The 20,346-nt window shown below is 36.8% G+C and overlaps 1 protein-coding gene across 4 annotated transcripts in view; it reads right to left on the reverse strand.

Moving 5' to 3' along the window:
• PARD3B (par-3 family cell polarity regulator beta) overlaps window positions 1-20,346 on the reverse strand; it is a 417,558-nt gene that overhangs the window by 375,733 nt on the left and 21,479 nt on the right. For all 4 annotated transcript variants that reach the window (XR_009958854.1, XM_062579370.1, XM_062579372.1 and 1 more), the window contains exon 2: window positions 15,109-15,210. Coding sequence is in view for 3 of the 4 variants with exons in the window: in XM_062579370.1 (XP_062435354.1) it covers window positions 15,109-15,210 (102 nt within the window). In the remaining variant the exon portion in view is untranslated. The remainder of the gene's footprint in view (window positions 1-15,108; window positions 15,211-20,346) is intronic.

Genomic DNA, 20,346 nt, shown 5'->3' on the forward strand with positions numbered 1-20,346 from the left:
GTTCATCACAATCACTACAGCCAGTTTTCAGGGGGAGGGAAAAAAACACCCCGCTACAGTTTCATACAAGGATCATAAATGAAAGCAGTGGGTAATTTTAACTTCATACAGATCTGATATTTTGAAACTATGTACACTACACATGGTGATCAAAGCGCCTCACATAAAACATTTCCTACCCACTTTAACAGTCTAGCTTCAATGCCTCTACAGTACCGCAGCGTATCTCAAGGCGCCTGGTTCCTGCTGCTGCATTGTTTGTGCCTTTCGTTAGCATTACTCTGCACTGAGCTAAAGGAGCTTCCTGATCATACAGTTTTTCCTTATAGCTCTGTTTACTGTGAGGTAAATATTAGACATAAATGAAAATTAGGGAAGCCTTTCCTGCAGGCTGAACATGAAACGATGCAAGAAAAAAATGTCATCTGAGAAAAACTTTTCAGAAGTGTTAATACAAAATGCATTAGCACCATATGAAAGACTCCTTAGATTTTAAAGATTTAAAACATTAAGATCAGGAAAACTTCAGCATTCTGAAACTCAGTTCTTTGAATCCTTATCAGTCAGTAATCTTTGTGTAGTCCCAGGAAAGCAAGCAATTGTAACTTGAAAGCACTTCTGATATGACCTGGGTCAAACTAAACCTAGTAGTTTAAGCTTAGGATTTCAGTTAACAGCAAATGAGGACATTTCCTCAGGAAAAGAAGAGCAAGTCTTTATCTTCTGTAACAGAGGCACTTCCAATAAAATCATTAGCAACCTAATAGCATTAACTTGATCGCAAGATCTACCATAGTGTATTTTATTATCCTTTTCAAAATTATAACCTACAGATACAAATTCACTTGAAACACTGTACTTTTAAACACACTCTCATTACAATAATCTGCTAAATAATCGTAACAGTAGAGCTTCAGTTAATCAGAAAGCTAGTTTCTATTTTATGAAAAAAAGCAACAAGGGCAAATGAAATTGTTTTGTTAAAAGTAGAAGAATGGAAACAAATATATAGATTTACAAGTATTTCTAATTAATATGAAGTCATATACAGTATGAAGGAGTTCAATTTTCTCAAAAAAAAAAGTGGTGTAAAGCCACGTACTGCATTTATGCTTTGTTAGGAAGCCACATAATGCATATCTGCATACTCAATCAACTAGCTCTTCATGCATATTCACCTCAAGTTTTGACTATTACTTATTTCTCTTAAATTTTTCAACAACAGGCAACAGAAAAGGCATTGTGAAACGAGGCCTTCAAGCAAGCTGAAGTGTATGTGTTCTCATCATCATTAATTTAAAAAAATTTTTAGCATTATGCTTTGCCATATATTGTTTATGAAAGACATTCCTTTTTCGTTTGCTCTACTACTCTGCACTCCTTTAAGCTACATACAAGTAGATGTCATCTATCGCATGCATCTTCAGAATACAAACACCAGGTAAAGATTACTTTAGTTTTCTTTAGTTTTATATCCACACTCGAGCCAAACAAAATCTCTCTGAGTATATGTAACAACTCAACTGGTATGAAATACTACTTCAAGTAGCATAATTACACTGGTAAGGTAAGGATGCACTACTTAAAGCAAATGTAAGTTTTAATTCCAATTGTCAGAGACGAATACTGAGGTGTTTATTTTAAATCCTTACATACCATTCATCAGCTACAAATTGCAAGTACTTGTTGACAGGATACAGATATATTGTGCTATTCCCAAGAAAATACTCCTAAACCAAGGAGTTTAGGAGTAAAACAAGAGAGAAGGGGCAAATGTTCATAGATTTTTAGTAATGCATTAACACAGAGAAATGTAAGTTATAGCTTCAATATCTGATAAGATTCTATCATATTTCAACTTCACGTAGTATTTAATTTCTGTATCTAGAACACTGTCTGCGTAACACAAGTATCTATATTCTTATACAAGTCCCTACACATATTTAGAGATCTTCAGTGGCTTCATCATTATACTCTAAAAACTCCACCTGGTACACGACATAACTCATCACCATCATGCTTTATGAAAAGAATTGTAACAGTTAGAAATGGCAGCATTAACTTAACCAAATCCACAAATTATTAGCACATGAGAAAAACACATGGTTATTATATGAGTGTATTTTAAACATATGGAAAGCAAAAGCTGCTTTTTCTTCCAAGATTCAATGACATATATATAGCTATCAAGCATGGTCTTTATCAAGATTTTTACCCGACACTTTGTCCTGGCACAGAAACTCAGGCTAAAAGTGACTGAAGAGCTTTGGACTGAAGAACATAAACATAGTCTTTAAGACTTAACTGTTTCCTCCATCTAGCATTCCCTCTAAAGGAAGAAGCAGGATGAGGATAATTATTCAGACAAAGCTGCCTTTCTTGGCTGCAGCTGCCCTCCAGCCACAGAGCCTGACCTAATGTAGCAGCAGAGAGCAGTAAAGCTGGTAATTCCACTTGCAGTGCACACTCTAGTCTTCTGCCATATATCCAGTACACAGCTGGAAAGATTTCTAATATCTGGAAAGATATGTCCTGTCTATGAGGCCAGGCCATCAGCTACTATACCAGCTGCTTCTGTTACTGGGTTAGATGATGCTACCTTCTCCATGGCAAGCCCCTGCCCTTCGCACAGGGAATGGCAACAGCACTCTCACATCTTTTCCAAAATACCTCTTAGGTCTTCGCAACACCTCTCCCACGCTCCTGCCAAATGTTTCCAACACCAGCTAAGTTTCAGTCACCTTTTGGATTGAAGCACATCACTTTCATTTTCAAGTCTGAGTGATCTGCAGAATGTTTCTGAATTTCAGATAATGCAATGAAATCTTGGAGGCTCCAAACCTCCAAGCCTGAGGAAAACATCTTCCATTCCCCCCTTTTCAATTAACTACCCTCCATTACATGAATTGACAGTTCTTCCACTAGGAAGTAAGTGTTTGGGAGTGAGATGAATCCCAACAGGCAGGCATTCTGAAAGGTGCAAATACAGTAAGAAATAGTATCCACTAACCAGAGAAAGTGAATCTAACAGTGTCAGGCATCCTTCTGCAGTAAATGAGATTTGCTGCCCAAAGACAGGACAGCCTTTTTACACTTCAGGATGCAACTCTCCAAAAGGCATCTATAGTACCTACTATTGAAAAATAGCGAATGAGCTAGACTGGTCATTAATCAGTTTCTGTATCACTTATCTTACTCTCTGTATTGTGAGTTATTCTCCCATAGGTTCTACTTTGAGGCACCTGCGTTATGGCTTACCTCCAAACAAGGAAATCTTTAACAACTGTCTGAAGGGAATTTTGGGGAAAAGAATTGGACTGCTAGTACTACAACAAAGGGAAAAAAAACAGCTTTATCAGAATAAAAAACAAGAGAAAAACAAGGAAATGGTACATATTGGAAAAAGCATGTTACAATATCATTTCATATTTTCAGCTAGAATACTTATTCCTAGATCTCATTTCTTGTTTTATTTTTCTGAATGCATATTTTCATTTGGGGGGAGCAGGGAAAACGGAATTCTTTTCCCTGTAACTAATTAGAGGAACTTTCACAGAGAAGCAGCATTATGCACTTGAGAACTTAGGCGCAATTGTGAATGTAAGAAATTCTATCAATGTTGCTGAACCGCTGTTCCACCTGTCTTTGAAGAAAAAGAAAGCAAAAAGCCCTCAAAGTCTTTGAATTACTGTAATTTAATTCTTTTTATTAATGCCATCTTTGCAGAATGACAACAGAATGAAAAACTGTAAAATGTTAATGCTGAAAAGAGGCATACCAGTAATTTCAAACTACACAACAAGGTAACTGAGATTATAAACTAAATCACTTCACTGATCAAATGCTGTCACTAGTGACAGTTTCCCAATTTTTTTATTTGAAAGTAGCAGTAAGGAAAGGAGAAAAAAAAAAAAAAAAAGCATTTGCCTCAGAAGCAGTAAAGTCAAATACTGAAAAAATAATAATAATAATAAAAGTTTCCAAACAGATTCTAAAGGAGGCTAGAAAACAAGTCCATCTACTTGAAATCTGATTTTGGTTGAAAAATTTTCAAACATGCAGTAGAATTAAGACAGAGTTAGACTGCTCAGCAAGCAACACGTAATTAAGGTCCTGATTGTCACAGTACAGAAATGAAGGAGAAGCTTTTGCAGTGTGTATGTACATTACTGCATGATTTTAACAAACATTAAATTACCAAAAAGTCCAAAAACAAAATTAAAGAAAACCTTGAAGCCTAACTAATTTCATATTTAAGCACTCTATTTTGGGGGCAATGTCACAACTGAAGAATGACCTAATAAATTTTAAACTGAATCAAATGCAATTTTATGTAGCACTGCAGATTTAAGAGACTACAGTATTAGCGATTCCACTCAAAATTTGAAGAAAGTGGAACCAACATCAGATTCCTGTCTCAAGAGATTAGAATACTACTGTCTCATTTCTTTACATGGAGTTACAGAGTAAGCAGACTTTCCGCAAGAAAACACTACTTCTTAGTCTAGTACAAGTTAATTTACCATCTAACATATTGAATAATGTTAAAACAGAACCAAAAATGAAGAGCTAAGATCAAAGATTATATTAAGAGCTCTTGCTAATCTCTGTTGCTTTTAAATATTCAGAAAGTAGTTAACTAGTGATTACAGTATTTTAGTCTATTTGATGTTAAATAATATTCCTGAAAGTTTACTTCTTGCATTTTACATTTCATTTGTATCTCAAGCTACCATGCAAGTTACATAAAGCTCTTTGGAAAGCATCCCCAGCTATACAAAGTTCCTAACTATTAGTAATTAGTGAAAGAGAGGTCACCACGCTAAGGGGGTGAGAGGACCCTCATGTGAGGGGGCTTATGAGCACAAGTAGCCTTCTACTCTTTCACAGAAGGCACTTCTGAGCTCCAAAATGATGACTTTTGCTCACTTGTTTGTGCACATGCTCATAAGCTAACAGATCCTGTGTGACCTGTTACCACATGCTACTCATGCCAAGCACAGAGAAGGACCCTGTCTTGTCCCAGCCTCCTTCCCACACCCTCTCCCTGCCCCCTAGGTGGGCACCAACTCAGCCTTATTTCATCTACCAGGTGAGGAAGGATGTTTACAGCAAGTATGCAATTTTTCTGGCAGCAAACACGAACACATGTACTTCAGCTTGAAGTTCTCTCCTCAGGCTGAAATATGGGGCCCACTGCCCTTTCCAACCTTTTCTAAGCCACTGATTTAAGGTGAGCTTCCTGTTAGGATCAGTATGGTATACTCCAGGAGGCTGGTATGAAAGGGTTTTGTATGCATTTTTATGGAAAGTCATGTGTCATTTTCTTCATTAATGCATGCTAATGTTGCCTTAAATAAATTTAAGGGTTGATGTCTCAAACCAGAGCACAAGATTTTTTCCTCACTCTCTCAAAGGGAATTTGCTTTTACAATAGCAATACTATTAGCCCATGAACGGTATACTTCCATTAACACCAGAACATTAACACCAGAAAGTTCCAAAGCACAAATCCTAAATTGCTGGCAACTGTTGAAATGTAAGCAAGACTTCTACCAGCATTTCAAAACTTCACAGAAGCTGTTTTAACTTTCTCAATAAAGCTTCACGGAAATTAGAAGAACAGAATGTTACATAGCAGGAGCCCACATATCAAAGCTTAGGACACTGAAGCAGTTGCCCAAAACTTGCACTCCAGTTCCTTGGGCCAGGAGACTGTCATTCCTGAAAAGGAACAAAATAACACCACAAACTTCCACCTTCTTCTCTACTATGAAGCTTAGGGAATCACTCTTATACAAAGAATAATAAATTTGTATTGTGGTACACTTTGTGTTGCAGTAGTCTTTGGAGCCCTAATTGAAAAGCAGAACAAAAAGCCCTTGCCTCAAGCCATTTGCAAGCTAAATAAGATAAGGAAAGTAATGAATCAAAGGCATATTACAGACAAAACCACTATTTATCTGTAAGAATTCATTTTTAATACTTATTTTACAGCAAGACAACACTCTAAAAGATCTTTCCATAACAAGATTACAATTTTTTTTCCATATTTATCGCTCACTCGTAAACATCAATTGGTAAGTGTTTCCACGCACTCATTTTTAAACATCAGCATGGAGTTAGAAGATTCCAAATATTTCTGACATCAAGGAAAATGCTTAAAAAGGAAGCAGTATCTTCCACCAAAATTATCTCTATAAAATATTGAGCTCCTCTTTGCCACAGTATTTGTAAATGGTAGGTTGAATGAACATCCAAACAGATGCACTTAAGACTAACTGCCTAAGTTTGCTTTTAAAGCTGGTAAAGTTTAAATAAGTAACCTTTGTAATATGTTCCCCAACAATATCTATTTTTTTAAAAAAAAAGACATTATAGAGCATTCAATATGTAAAAGCTTAGAATTTTCCAGGATACATAAGCTAATTTATGCATAAAGACATTGTGTTATTGCTCTACATCTTTAAAACTGTATTTTCTTTAATAAGCTAAGTAACATTTGACCATGTGTCTGCTCTTAAAGCTACGAACTTATCTTGAGGCACATTACTAGATCTGAAGTTTATTACAAGAATGTTTCCAGTAACCAAGAGCACATGATAGTGTAATTGCACACTCCGGAATGTAATACCACACTTTTAAAAAATGGTTATTTTAATGATTAAGGTAATGAGCTCTGAACTTCCAGCCTATGTGGATACAGTTTCATAATTACACAGCTTGAACTCCTCATCAGCAAATCCAAACGCTCCTGAAACTCAAATCATTTTATAATCTTGAATAATGCATGGGACCTCAGCAGCAAGAAATTAAAACAAATTTCATAAAAATGCAAAGCTTTATAATCTATATTCTAAAAGAAACTGCATTACTGAAATAAAGCATTGCTTAGTAAGTACTAATGATGGTGATTTATTTTCTTCCTCTACTGCTCACAGTTCAGATCCCACTTCAAAAATAAACAGATCAACTCCTACCAAAATATCATTATATATACATATATAGACATGAACATATATATATATATATATATATATATATATATATATATATATATATATGGTGGCTCACAGCATAACCTACCACACAAGAGTGAAATCAGACATCTGCTTCCTAAAGAAGAGTTGGCTCAAAATGGCATAAAACCTTTTCTTCCTGGAAAGTGTGAAAAAATTATGTTTTTTTCTTAGAGGAAGAAAAAAAAAAAAAAAAAAAAACAGCAGCTTGACTGGCTGGCATACTATTTACTCTGTCTTAGTTCATCCAAAGGTCAGCAAATTCAAAGCCTACAGCTTTACCAAAAGAATCCCCCCACCTCTGATTTGTTTGTTTGTTTTGTTTAATATAAAGCCTAGATAAACTCAGTAGGTTTTCAGAAAGGATTGGTAAGGTTTGATTGGATTGAACAAATCCAGTAAATCAAAAAGCCTGTGGCTCAAGATGAGGGGGAAAAGCATCTTGGCAGCAACCAGATACTCCATCCTGCTCCGGGATTTTGGTGTCTCTCAGTTCTTCTCCAGATCAAATGTTAAAGGTACTGAATAAGATGATGGTAATTTTTAAAAACACATTTTGATGCTTCCCTTCCTTGTAGATACAAGGTGCTTAAGCTAATTACCAGATACCTGTAGGCTATTTATATTCTGCTTCTTGATAGACCAGAAGTAACATGGAAGTTTTAGAGTAATATTTTGCATTTATGTCTTCTTCACCCAGAACTAGCTAAGTATACTTAAGTAAATGAAATACTAGCAACAGAAATAATTTCACAACCTAATAACTTTTACTATAGGAAGCTATAGTTGAAAGATCATATTACAAATATTTATATAAGGAAGAAATAAAATACTCCAAATGTACCAAAACTAAGTCCATTGCACCATAGCCTTGGAGGCTGTAGCTAAATTTTTTTTACCCTCTGAGTGTTTAAGTCCACTTTGATTTCTATAGGGTTTGACAGATGAATGAACTATTAATTATACATTTTGTTAAACACATTTTAAGATCAATTTCCTCTGAGCTACAAGATCTCATTTTTAAAAGCTTGCAAAATATGAATGCAAGATCAGAAGCACTAAGTCATTTAGACAAAGATACCTATGCATATTCAAGCAGAGATAGCATCCGCAGCCTGAAAGTTACACTTAGGGGAAAAAGGAAAAAAAAATTAATTTTAAGATGAAGAACAAAAACTCTTTCACATCAGTTCCACTCAATTTCTGTAACTTAATGTTTCCCGCCAAGAACATACCAGGCTTTTGATCTCCCTGTATTATCTCATTAGCACCACAGAAAGAAACCCTAAGATTGGCTGCCTCGGGAGAGCAAGGCCCCTCAGACAGGGCCTTCAGACTTGAGGATGTATAACCAGGACACTGGCAGAAGCATCAAGTACGCTATGGAAGTTTGCAGCACACATTTACTGTAACAGCTCTAAGTCAGGGAAAGCAGATACACTGAAACAGTGTCGGGACTGAAATATTCAACCAACTAAATGTCCTAATAAAACATTGTACACCAAAAAAATCTAGTCCAGAACAACATTCACCATCTTACAAAGAAAGAGTTGTCTTTTGGGTTTTTTTTTTAATATACATGTATATTTTTAGTGCAGGTTTTACTGAAGACAAAGGGTGCATCTGGATTACTCTGTGTACGTTTCACACTCAAAGTGTTACCTCCATATTAAAAGAAACTAAGAATCTTAAGTTGTTTTCTATGTTACCAAAGACATCTCTAATACTTATTCTTCAAATCTAAGGTATATCCTCCCCTTTTCTTTTTAAACTGTGAAAAATTAGGTAACTCATAAAACAGTCAACTTAAATGCTAGAGCACATACTTCAATAAGTAAAATCATCTGCTGTAATTAAGTTCTACACATCTTGCTTTGTTTTTCCTATACAAGGTTAATATACTTTTGTATGACACAAGCTGAAAAATAAAAAACTCCATTTGTACTCTAGTTACCAGAAAGTTACAAAACCCTAGAGAAAATACTAGGAAGCTCAATTACAGAGAAGTCTAAAGCCTGAAGTGAATTTCAATATGAAGTATGTATTACTTGCATATATGATGTATTTGTGCATCAGATCAGAGGAAAAAAAAATCTGTCAAGTGTGATATTTTCAGGCTCTACTAACCCATTTGAAGCAAGCAAACAAGCCAACATCAAGGCTTCTGCCACTGACTCTCAGTGAAAGGTTTTAAAATAGCAATGCTAGCAGTGATGCTGTAATTCCCTTAGGAATATCCTCAGTTCATACCCTCTACAGTATTTTTCCTTAACTGAGATACTCCTGCTTATTTCCTTGTTTTTGACTTCACTATTTTCTTCACCACCTAAGATGTTACTCAGCCACACCTGCTCCACTTACATAAAGGTTATTTTACTTCTGATTTGTTTTTCCATTTCAAGAGAAATGAACAGGTGGAAGGAAGACAAACTGTTCAAAAGTTGACTGACTTCCATATAACTAAATTTAAATAAACACAGTACCTTGAAGCATACAGTCATGTTCATAGCTGGAATGACAACTCTGAAGGCTACAGAGTCAAATTCAGGTCACAAAGTAACTATTGTGCAAGTACCACATCCATCCAACATTTCCAGTGACTAAACCTACCTGGAAATAATGGAAGAGTTCAGAATCTGCCTATCAGATTTTTGAGGAGATATTTTCCTTGTATAATTACAACAGTCTTGAAGTTTTGCTTTTGCTTCTGAATCTATGCTCTTTTTGTAGTTACATACTGAAAGAACTGCTTCAGACCAGATACTCACATTACTTCTTGCTTTAACTCTTCACTGAAACTGAAGTTACTTTCAAATAACCCTCTGAGAGTAAGGTTTAAGAGACCTGCTTCACATCCTCTACAGAAACTCTTTCAGCTTCCTAACAGTAGCCCACACAGGCCCAATAGCCAAGTCCAATAGTCAGCAAATGATTTTGCTAGCATTTTGGAGACCATCCAGGAAGCGTATTTTCTCAATACTACATTTCTGCTGGTAGTGAACTGAGAAGTAAGAATTCATTGACTGTGCTATTTAATATTTCATTAAATACTTAGGTAAAATAATTATCTGAACTATGCTTACAGCATTTATTTAATTTCATCATTAGAAACATTTAAATGACAGTTACAGTCCCTGTAAATCTTTAAACTGAATGTCACTATTTCAGCATCTCTGTTGTTCTGTGTTCTTCAAAAACTTACGCTCCTATTAAAAATATACTTGGAACCATAGAATCAGTAAGATTGGAAGGGACCCCTGGAGATCATCTAGTCCAACCTCTCCCTGCTCAGCAGGGTCACCTACAGCATGTTAACAGGGTTGCATCCAGGCAGGCCTTGAAGATCTCCAGAGAAGGAGACTCCACAACCTCTCTGGGCAACCTGCTCCAGTGCTCCGTCACTCTCACAGTAAAGAGATTCCCCCCTCACGTTCAGGCAGAACTTCCTATGATTCAATTTTTGCCCATTGCCTCTTGTCCTGTCACACGGGACATCTGAAAAGAGTTTGTCCCCGCCCATTGACGCCTTCGGAGTCAAATATATTTAACAAAGAAAAAGTTCAAGTAAAGATATCTCTAAGCCCATACTAGCACACTGATATTTCAGTATCAAACCAACAGCAATTACAGTCACATACCCTTTGCCTTCCACTCCTCAAAATTCCATGAACTGAGAAAGTTTTAACATAAACGGATTATCACAATTAACACAGAACTTCATTATATCTTTTTAATCTCTCAGAGCACTTAGGCTCTGTATGTTACTGTTTTGTTGCTTCTGTCTTGCATTCTTTCTTTTATTGAACCCTGCCAACTCACTCCAGTGTTATACTAAGCCAGATTCAGACCCATGTCCTATCACCAATAACAAGTACTGTAACCCTCAGTGACAACAGAGGTTACCATTTTCTGGGTATCTGAACCGTATCCTAGCAATTCATTCCCTTGTAATGAGAGGGGATACAGTAATACCAGGAAAAGAACTTTCAAATGGAAGAAGAAAAAAAAAAAAAAAAAAAAAAAAAAAACACGCATGCAGAGGTGAAGAGGAGGCCCTCCCCATTGCAAGAGTGGCAAGATAGAGTATCTGCTCAGGCAAGATAGAGTATCTGCTCTTAAGAAGTTGGCACAATCAAGATACTTAACTCAGTACTAGCCTACTTGTTACTAGAAGGGACAGCTATGCCCTGCCATTCCTTCCTAACCTGTTTGTGTTCCCATCTCTGTACTGGTACTAGCACTTACGTAACAGCCTATAAGGCCACCCTAGGGAACTGAAGGAAAGGGAGGTTGGTTTTCAGCTAGAACTTCAACTAATCCAAGTCACCAAGACATCACTTGAGCTCAACAAGCAAAACACCGGGGGCAGCAACATGTGGCCCAGAACATTGTTGGGAAGGAAGGGGAACAACCATACATCTGGAGTGATTAACAAGGCTTTATAACTCCAACGTGAATCAGGTTTTTACTGTGAAAGACTCTCTAAGGAATGTGCCTCTGTCAGCTACAGACGCACCTCTGGAAATATTACTGTCACCAGGCTAAACCACCACATTGCAGAAACCTTTAAACCAGAAGAGGCAAGCATTTCAAAAGTCAGTAGGTGCCTTAAGTTTGACTGGAAAGCAAATTACTGAATATTCGAAAACATGATTCTAAAGTTAAACATTATGTAATACTTTTATAGCTTTCTGATTTTTTTTTTTTACATAGTTAAGTTATATGCTATGCTATATATATATATGCTATAAGCCAAATATACACAATACAAGGCGCAAATTCTTAGGGTTTTTTGTTTGTTTTAAATGTAGAAATTTTCTTTTGGCAATTTTCTCTCTCTCCCAGCCCCCCCTCCCCCCCAAGAAAAAAGTCTTTTCAAGAGAAAGATCTGTTAATAACAGCTTACAAAGACTCCATTTATAGCTTTAACATATATTTTTTAAAAAAACAAACAATTTAAATAGTACTTTTATTCCAGAGGCAAAATTTAGGCTTTTGAATTATAACCATCATTCAGAACAACCAGGACACAAACTACTCACAAGATAACTGAGTGAAAACAGATGACAAACTACTCACTCCAGCTTTGACATCCAGTTGATGCCACAGATTATTCCTATGAGGTGGGAGGGGGGGAAGAGCACAGGCTCAGAGAGGGGGAAATAAAGAATTCCAAATAAAGAATTTCCCAAGCATTTTCATATAATGCATGTTACCAAGCACACATGATAATAATTTAGGACAGTACTGCACACAAGTAGGTCAAGTCAGCCTCTCCAGTACACATATCCTTGCAGTTGGCACCAGTTAATTTTATCTACCACTGTACTGCCTATTCACTGAGCTTTATCTGAATAATTCTGAGTTCCAGAGGAAACCACAAAGTCAGTGTATCTAGAGCCTTAACACACCACTACTCCTAATAATGCACGTTAGGCATCCAACCACCACCATTTCAGAGTTGCAATCTGTCCGTCTATTCCTTCTTTTTGTTATCTCTCAATCCTTTACTCATCTATGACAGCATTTTGCCACTTACCTCATGGGCACTTGTGCCTCCTTAACAGTCTATTGTTACAGACTATCAAAAGCTTTTGCAAATCCACATAGATTACATTCAGTAGTTCTCCTTGATTCACTGTTTTGTTGTCACAGAGAAGGAATTTCAACAGATCATCATGCACATTTTTGTTTGCAAACTGGACTAGCTTACTGCCATCCAATCATAATCTAGAGCAGATTAAGGCTTAAAAATAAAAAGATCAGCTACCTTCCTCTGCCACCAAAGCAGAGCTTGATGGTCAGCAATGTCAAGTGCACTTTTGTTTAAAGGAGCTGAGGTTAAGTCCAACATTTCTTTTTGGACGGAGTAATTGATCTCATGAGAAACTGCATTACTGTCTGCGATACACAGGCAAGGATGACAAGAACATGGGTGTAAGGACAAAGCATGTTTACTTGCTTTACAAAACATAATCAAAGAGAATTAGTGCACAGATAAGTACTAAATATTTTTTGATCCATTTGGCAACTTCAGCTACCAGGTCTAAATATCTCCTCTCCTCCTGAAAAGCTTAAAGATCCCCTAGGCCACATCCCCTGCATGGATTAACACTAGCAGGGGCTCAAGCGCTAACAGGCCAAACTAAAACAATTTAAAACATTAGGCCTTTTATATGGTTGGTTCTCAGTTATCTGATCATACCAACCCCCACAAGCAGGTAATATCAACAGCTCATGTAAGTGCTGTGAAGGCGCTTTGGTCCAATGAAAGAGGTTTAATTGGCCCTTTAGTCACCAGTCCTATAACATGATTCCTAGATTCTACCCTGGTTTTATCAGAAACAAACTGATTTGTCACTGCTGCTGGCTCAGTCGGTCTTACTTATCACTGTCTCACCAGGGCCTGCTGAAGAGAAGATGGCAGTGGTGTCTCACCTACCAGCACCCTTGCACGCATTTCCTTTATAAGGGGGGCACATGGGGGCATGACAGGAAGGAAACACAGAAGGTTTACTGTATTCCTAAAGTGCTTCAGAACACTTCAGTGAATAATACCCTGTTCCCTCAGGGTACCTCTCAAGGGAACCTCAAACTACCAGAGTCCCTCCTAGCACTGTTGTAACAGAAGATGCTTAAATCTGCAACTGTGCGTAAATTAGCAATTTCATTAGAAAAACATTCTCAGAGTGATATACACTCAAAGTACTAGTAAGGCTTTAACAACAGTAGAAATTGGATGATATAATCAAATTTTTTGCAAACTGCCGTTCTTATTTAAGTGTTCATGTATTAGTATTTTAAATAGAAGAAATCCAGGTAGGCATATTTATTTTTATTAACCAATAAGACTAATAATGTTTCCCTTCCCTTTGATTATTTCATTTTACAGTATCATATGATCATGGTCTTATTCCTAATAAATAGCAGTCCTCAGAATCTAGTCTTTAGCCTCCAAGTACTACTGGAAGAAAGTCTTAAGATGCTTTAAAAGAAGCTTTCAGTAAATATGGACAAGCAAGAAATACAAGTTGAACAAAAAAAAACATGCATTAAGTATAGCTTCATCGCTCAAAGAATTTTCATATGGACAGCAACAGAATGACAGCAAAGTACCCTTTAGACAATTCTATAAGATACTGAGAAATAGCATCTCATTCATCACAAGCAAAACACTGCACTTTGTAATACAATTAATAAGCAGAAGGGAAATTAAATCATTAAACAATTAACAGGATGCAAAATTCCAACATTCCTGCTTGCAGTGCACAAAACTACTTTTAACATCACTAAATATAAGACACTAAGTAGAAAATGCCATTTGTCAAACACCATAGGCATATCTCACATTTCAGTCTTCATTTTCCAGTTACTATACATGTTTTCCTCTGATTTTATTCTATATGCTGAAATAAGTCACCAAATAGTTTTCCCAAACTAAATTATTCTGACAACTGTAAAAAGGAGAGAGAAGGGTTTCTCTGCATCTACTAGTTTTCTACACAAAAAGGACATATTTATATTCCCAGTTAGAGATTCATGGCTTTGGGGAATTTGTAACTGGCCTGCTTAAACTTCCAGTAGCAAATCCAGAAACTCCTCCTGAAACATGACAAAATCAGGGCAGCTGCTTTTGTCACTACAAGTTTTTTTTTTTTTTTTTTTTGTCCGTTTTATTATACATATTCAGCCATGATAACTGAATGATTCTCAGAAACTTCCACAGAAAGGTAGAAATTAAAGATATTTGAGTGGCATAAAAAGAAGTCTTGTAAAACTCTCATTCCTTCATCACTGTATTTTCATACAGCAATGAAAAGAAACACAAAATTGCCTGAAAAAGTTCAGTTCTAAATCAACTGCTAGGTTCCTCTGATAATCTTCATTACTTTGCTAACACTTTTTTTCCCCCCTCCCCATTTTTGCTCTAGAAACACAAGATCTATAGCACCTTTAGGCAGATGCATTTAATTTAAGGAGATGATAGTATCTGCCTCAACTGCCAGAGATCCAAGCAATGAGAAAGTAGCATTAGTTATCTGAAAAGGCACAGCACAAAGCAAAAGTAGTATTTTCATCCAAACTCTACCTTATCTTTGTCTTCCACAACATCTGCCAGCACATCATCAGGGTCCAGGATTCCTCCATCTGTATATTCCAGGTGGTGGATATTTACCCAGTAAGTTGGATCCTGCAAGACAGGCACAAGATTTCTCAAACTAATTTTGCATGGTTTTAGCTCAACCAGAAGCAGCAGCTTTGTATCTCACCTCCTTCCCACCCATTTCCATCTTGAATCATGAAGCAGAAGCTTGAAGACACTACTTAAACTGAAACTCAAATGTATACAAAAAATGAGAACTACACCTTCAAAACACTTTAATGTTCCTACCAATGGAACACTCTGCAAGTGATCTTACAGAAGTACATTTACATTAGCTAATTATGCAGTCCGGTTCTTAAGTTAGATAGTTAATAAACTGAGAAATTCTACTTTTTTCCTTTTAAAGCAGTTTATAGTTGAACAACGTGGGTTATCATCAGCAAACACATGTGAATGCATGCATGTATAGACACACATCACTCCTGACAATTTCTGGTGTGTGTGTGTATATGCATGTGTATATAAAACCCAGTTTCTTTCTCTGAAGAGGCAGCTGAGGCAAAAATAAATGGATAAGTAAATCTTTATTTATTTTTCACAAATTAATGCTCTCAAATTCTGGTGCAATTCTGCATGTGACACAAGCAGGGATCATGTTAGTTTTCTATTAATGTTTTCCTCATATTATTAACTACTCCACTTCAGCAACTGAGAGCTTAACCCCCACTCTGCTGACCCTGAAACAAAAAGGCCCAGAACGCGTTGTTTGACGGCAACTTCTCCCCAAGATGAAACACAGATCAGAGCAGGCACCCAGTCACATAACCAGTGCCTTCAAACAACAAACTGACTGCACACACATAACTTGCAGCAGGGGCAGGCTAAGTGAATGTAGCTATATTGCAACAGCCTTATGTAACATAAATGTTTATCATTTTAGGGTCAACAAACACGCGTCAGCTCATTAAGTCACAGGAGAATGTTTAAGCACTCTGTAGCATCAGCACTGGTAAACACTACACTGAATTGGCACATCTTCTACAGCTGGTTTAAAGAAGGAAACATGCTTAGCTGAGATGACAAATTATATTTGAGACCTCCAAATGCCATTGACATTGGCCAGGAGATGCTAAAATTAAGGTCCAAGAACTTGGCACACAGTCCTGAAAAAGGTTTCATAAAGAAAGAACACAGCTGATGTTGTCTACAGTCCCAGTGATTCTGTTACATCATCCGCTTCTCACTCCCCATCAAGTCCATTCAGAGTACAGTTTTTAGAAGCAAAGTGAAGCATAATAGATACACTATCTGGTCTAGCAAGCTCCTGATTCTAGTTATGTTCCCCGTGTAATGAAATCCCTGAAAAGTAGCGGTATTCCACTCCATGTTTATATAGAGGTAATCTATGACTGGCCATCAAAGGATGCTGACAGCAGACAAATCAGGGTAATTCCATTCCAGGTATAAATGTGGACTAATTGGATTAGACCTCTTTATCAGCTATATCATAAAAATAGTTTCACACACACACAATTCTTACACCACACAAAAAAACATGACTCTATCAACAGGTCAGCCCATCATATGCCACTACTAGCTCTTTCATTGAGCTTTCTAACAACGCATTGCCTGTTCTGACCCATCTCCTTTTCAAAGTTCCATTTCAGTTCTTGTATTAACAAACCCACCTCATATCCACAATACCAACATTGCCCCAAAGCCTATCACCACGAAACTGTACAGGGCACAACAATCCAAAGAGCCAAAGGAACGAGGCTCATGGGAGTAAGAGGAACATGTAAGAGCAGTTCATACAATTAGCTGAAGCTTTTCTCAGTAGATCTTCAGACAAACAGCTGTTCCCTCTCCCTCCCTTTGTACCCTTCCAAAAACCCCTTGAAAACTAGTCTTTTTTCACCCAAGTCACTTTCCTGATCCAGGCCACTGATCAGCCAGGCAGCCAGACCCACAGAAACATCACAGCAGCAGCACAGAAGCCAACAGTCAGGAGTAATTCTCAACAGAAGCTATTTAATCATCACTGCCACCAAATGCGTAGCCACAACAAATTTTGAATTTTAATGCTGACAAAATAAAGGCTCCTACATTGCAACACATGCACAGACACCAGCATCACCCAGTTCAATTTATAACATCCAGAGTCAAGACACAGAATCTGCCCAAGATACAAACGTGTTTTCTCAGATGCTTCAAAAACGAATAGCATTTTGTTCCCAAACAAAATAGATAACTAAAGCAGTCTCTGTTAAAAGCTTATTAAGCATCATACCTTTAAGCAACAAGTTATATTAGTTCATAATTGTAAGTATATATTAGTTTAAGTATAAAAATCTGGAAGACTTTCATTCTTAAACAGTCTCATTACATAAGCCTAATAGCTAGTTAACAACATCCTCAAGCCTGTAAGAAATATTATTTCTATTCTTAACGTGCAGCGGGACAGGAAGCTTTTCCCTGTAAACTAATATTTAAACTGCATGAGAAATGTATTTAGCTCTCCCTTCCCTATTTTTAAAGGACAGAACATATATCGCATTGGTAAAAGTAATTTATTGCCATTAGCTCCAAAGCAGCATACCTTCACCCCTTTTCAATTGCAGAATATTACAGAATTAGCATGCACTAGCATGAACACACTTTCTTCTGACCCAGATGCTCTCCCCACTTGGCTATATGCCATGAGTTTGGTATTAGAATTTAATGCCTTGTATTTGAGTGTTAGGCATTTGTACAGGTATAGGTAGAACTAAATGACAACCAGCTAATTAAGCATATAAAAGTATCTCTAACCTATCTATTTTACCTGGGATAACTACAGTTATTCGATTTTGCACTGAAACCACTTATTTGCCAAGTAGCAAATGTTTGTTCATCCTAGGTATCAAGTACTCAAAATTACAAAATTTAACAAACACCAAATATGTTTTTATCTATACAAGATGATAAAATCCAGATAATGACTTCAACTCAAAGCTTTCTTTTAAAGCCCCCAGTTTAGGTATTTTATACTACACTCACAAAATCCTAAGATCAAAAGGCAAAGAGGAAACATATCTTTCTGTGCAACAAGCAAGCATGTTAACTCAGATCATACAATTTACTTAAATGCAGAAGTGTTGTGAAAGAGTGTCACCCTACCAACAAACTTACAAAATATGATGCTCTCAGACTGAAATGCATCAGTAGCTATAGATGTTCCTCCTGAACCTTTTAACAAGTAGTCATAGTTATAGTTAACAACACTGGAAGAGCATACTTCAAAACTACTGCTATTCATCAAACTTCCACAGGTAACATTTTTTGTGTCAAGATATACTAAAACCAGTTGTATAACTGGTTAGACTACATTATTTCATAAATCTCCAATACACAGATATTAAAGCCAACGGGGGGGAGGGGGGGGAAGCACCCACCCAGCTGACTGAGGTGTTCTGCTTCCAGTGCTTACTTCTATCTGTTATCTAGCAGCTTGCAACAACCCAGATTAATCTTTGGAAGAGAACAAGGACAGAGAATTCAGCAAGCTGGCAGGGAACAAGCCCAAGCCAAACAGCTACTTTTATTTCCATCAAGTTTCATGAAATCTCAACCTTTTTATTACTTTGGGCCACAATACAGTAATTTATTTTCTCTGAGTACAGCTACTAACAAAAGTGTTAATGTCTCTAAATTAGTCTGAAAAAAGCAGATGATGACAGTCCTCATCAATGCTGTGAAACAAGCACAACCTATACTAGATTTCTCATTAATTCACAAATATATATTCAGAAGACTTAGCAGAACTTCAGTGCACACATCTTAGAGAAGGGAATTCGTGCTAAAATACAAACTAAACAGAACAGGATTCATATGGTTTCCATAGCACAAAAATATTCTTACCTCTTTGGGAACTACTACCTCTCTTTCAGACTTGGATACAGGCACACAGTGAAGCCCCTATGACCTTTTTATCTCAAGGACTCCTAATAGGAATAACCACCAGAGACTACAGCACTGAATATTTGCCATTTCAGACTTCAGTTTCACATCCATATTTCTAATACCACAACTTCACCCCGCAAGTTAGAAAACAACTATAAGACCGAGGAAAGGGAGAGTAGAGCACCTAGTGAGAGTAAAGAGTGCACGAGCAGAGTAAGAGTGAGATTAAAAGTGCTTTTTATAGACTATTTGATGGGGAAAAAAAAGTAACTAGTGGTAGATAGCCTGGATAGAGCAAATTCCCTGTGCACAGTCACAGAAGTAATAACAGTACATCTGACCAGCCAAATCACTTGCTCAGAGATTTCAAAGGCAGAAAACATTTTTTGTTCTTTGGATGAGCTCCAAACACTGCCATACACAAGATATAAAGTGTCTATTAAAAAAAACAAAACATATATAGCGATTTCTCCCGTGCTTCTTTACTCCCACCAAGAGCCCAGCTTCAGTAAATAGAACTTCGAAATTCTAGCAAACTTTCTATACAGAACAAGCCATTAACTATTAGCAGATGTAAAGTTGAATATTGTAAGTCCCAAACAACAATTACCATTCACACAATGGGAAGAGGCTAGACACTAAGAGTAGTAAATGAACATGTGTGTGCATATTCATACTCCTTACAAAGCTTTCTTCAGAGTTCAAAATGAGTAGAAGAAGTCTGAAAATAACTTACACATTCTAGACAGAATCACCATCATCCAAGAAGCCTAAACTCAATTCCATACTTATCTATACTGGTTCTTCCATCTTTTTAATATTTACATCGGTAGTTTCCTGCTCTTGGATGAAAGAAAGTCTTTAAGTAGGCAGGCAGTAGTTTGTGAAAGCCCTGTATTAAACTAAATCTATACCACCTATCTTTACTTCAATGTACAATGATTCTGAACTATTCTGATGAAGACTATTTATTCACTAACCATGAAAAACACAATACTGATTCAAAATGGTCCAGTCTTAAATACTTTCAGTCTTTTCTGTTAACCTGCATAACTGTACTTCCAAATAGCTCCAGAACAAACACTTCTGTTTAGCTTACCTCTCTTAATTCATCCCAACACCACCAGGCTGTTCAAAGCATCTCAGAATTTCAATTCTTCTGTGCGTGTGCACAATACACTGTCCCTGCCCTTCCCCAAACGCCCCTCAAAACAAAAAAAAAAATCCCTTTTTAACTGAGGCATCCTAGTTCAAGATAGAAGTCCTCCTTCAAGGAGTCAC

This window comes from Rhea pennata, chromosome 6 (genome assembly GCF_028389875.1).
Source record: "Rhea pennata isolate bPtePen1 chromosome 6, bPtePen1.pri, whole genome shotgun sequence".
NCBI lineage: Eukaryota > Metazoa > Chordata > Aves > Rheiformes > Rheidae > Rhea > Rhea pennata.